A 1176-nucleotide genomic window follows, 5' to 3' on the forward strand; every position below is an offset into this window, starting at 1 on the left:
CTCTCCTCTATGCAGCAATTGTGGGAAGAGTAGCAAAACAACACTGCATGCACTATGGGAATGTGATAAAATACAGGTATGTTGGGGTCTTGCTTTTAATAAAGTGCGACAACTACAGTTGCGTTTGGGCTTTTTCACTAATTTGGTGTCTGTTGTAAGACAAAATGAGGAAGACCTAGAACTATTCATGGTGGTAGCATGGTATATTTGGCGCTGACAAAATAAGTGCCATTTTAATGAGCAAAGTGTGCCACCTGAGAAGATCTTTGATGCGGCAAAATATGCTCTGAAGGATTTCCAAGACAAATCAAAAAACAGACTCGAGAAAATAAAACCATAGCCTCAACGTTGGGCACCACTTAAACCGGGGATGTACAAAGTGAATTATGATGGAGCATACTTTGTGGAGGAAGAGGAAGCTGGAATCAATGTCGTAGTGAGGAACAATCTGGGGCAAGTGATGGCCTCCTTAGTAGAAAAGCTAGTCATGTCGTCAACAGTAGAATTTCTTGAAGCAATGGCAGCAAGGAGGGCAATGATCTTCATGGAGGAATTGGGTTTGTGTCGAGCCATTTTTGAAGGAGATTCGGAGATTGTTGTAAAGGCTTTATTAGGGGACTTCCCAGACCGGTCTAGTATTAGGCACATTGTGAAAGATTGCAAGTCTTTAATGGGTTCTTCTCAAACCTGTTCTTTCTCTCATGTTAGGCGGCAAAGCAATGGAGTAGCTCATGCTTTAGCTAGGAGAGCAAGAAAGTCTTCATAGTTAACTGTATGGATGGAATCTGTCCCACCGGACATTTCCTATTTAGTGTATGTTGATGTAACGACATAATTTCTTCATATTTCAATAAAGTGGATCGATACTTTTTCTCAAAAAAAAAGAAAACCTATTTTGTTATAATAGTTTCTTAGAACCTATTTGCTAAATGCAATATCCACTCAGTAAAAACAATTCTAAGGACAATAACAAATACTATCTTCCAACAATAAGTTTGCTAATACATAGTCACAATATTTGATTTTTCACAATAAATGATACCTTGTGCAATTGAAGCTCTTCATTAAATACCTCCAACAATGCACAACAAAGATTTTTATTTACACTTCTTTATTATCTTACATTTTATTCGTCTAGTTATGGTGTTTAGCTTATTTGGTTTTTTATCTAAGAGA

General features: G+C 37.3%; 1 protein-coding gene across 1 annotated transcript; it reads left to right on the top strand.

Annotated features, from left to right (window-relative positions):
- The first annotated feature begins 370 nt into the window (after nucleotides 1–370).
- On the top strand, nucleotides 371–766 carry LOC142607614 (uncharacterized). The gene has a single exon (XM_075779164.1). It carries the CDS (start codon nucleotides 371–373, stop codon nucleotides 764–766), a length of 396 nt encoding a protein of 131 aa, XP_075635279.1.
- The last annotated feature ends 410 nt before the right edge of the window (nucleotides 767–1176 follow it).

Source organism: Castanea sativa, chromosome 8, assembly GCF_040712315.1.
Source record: "Castanea sativa cultivar Marrone di Chiusa Pesio chromosome 8, ASM4071231v1".
Classification (NCBI taxonomy): Eukaryota; Viridiplantae; Streptophyta; class Magnoliopsida; order Fagales; family Fagaceae; genus Castanea; species Castanea sativa.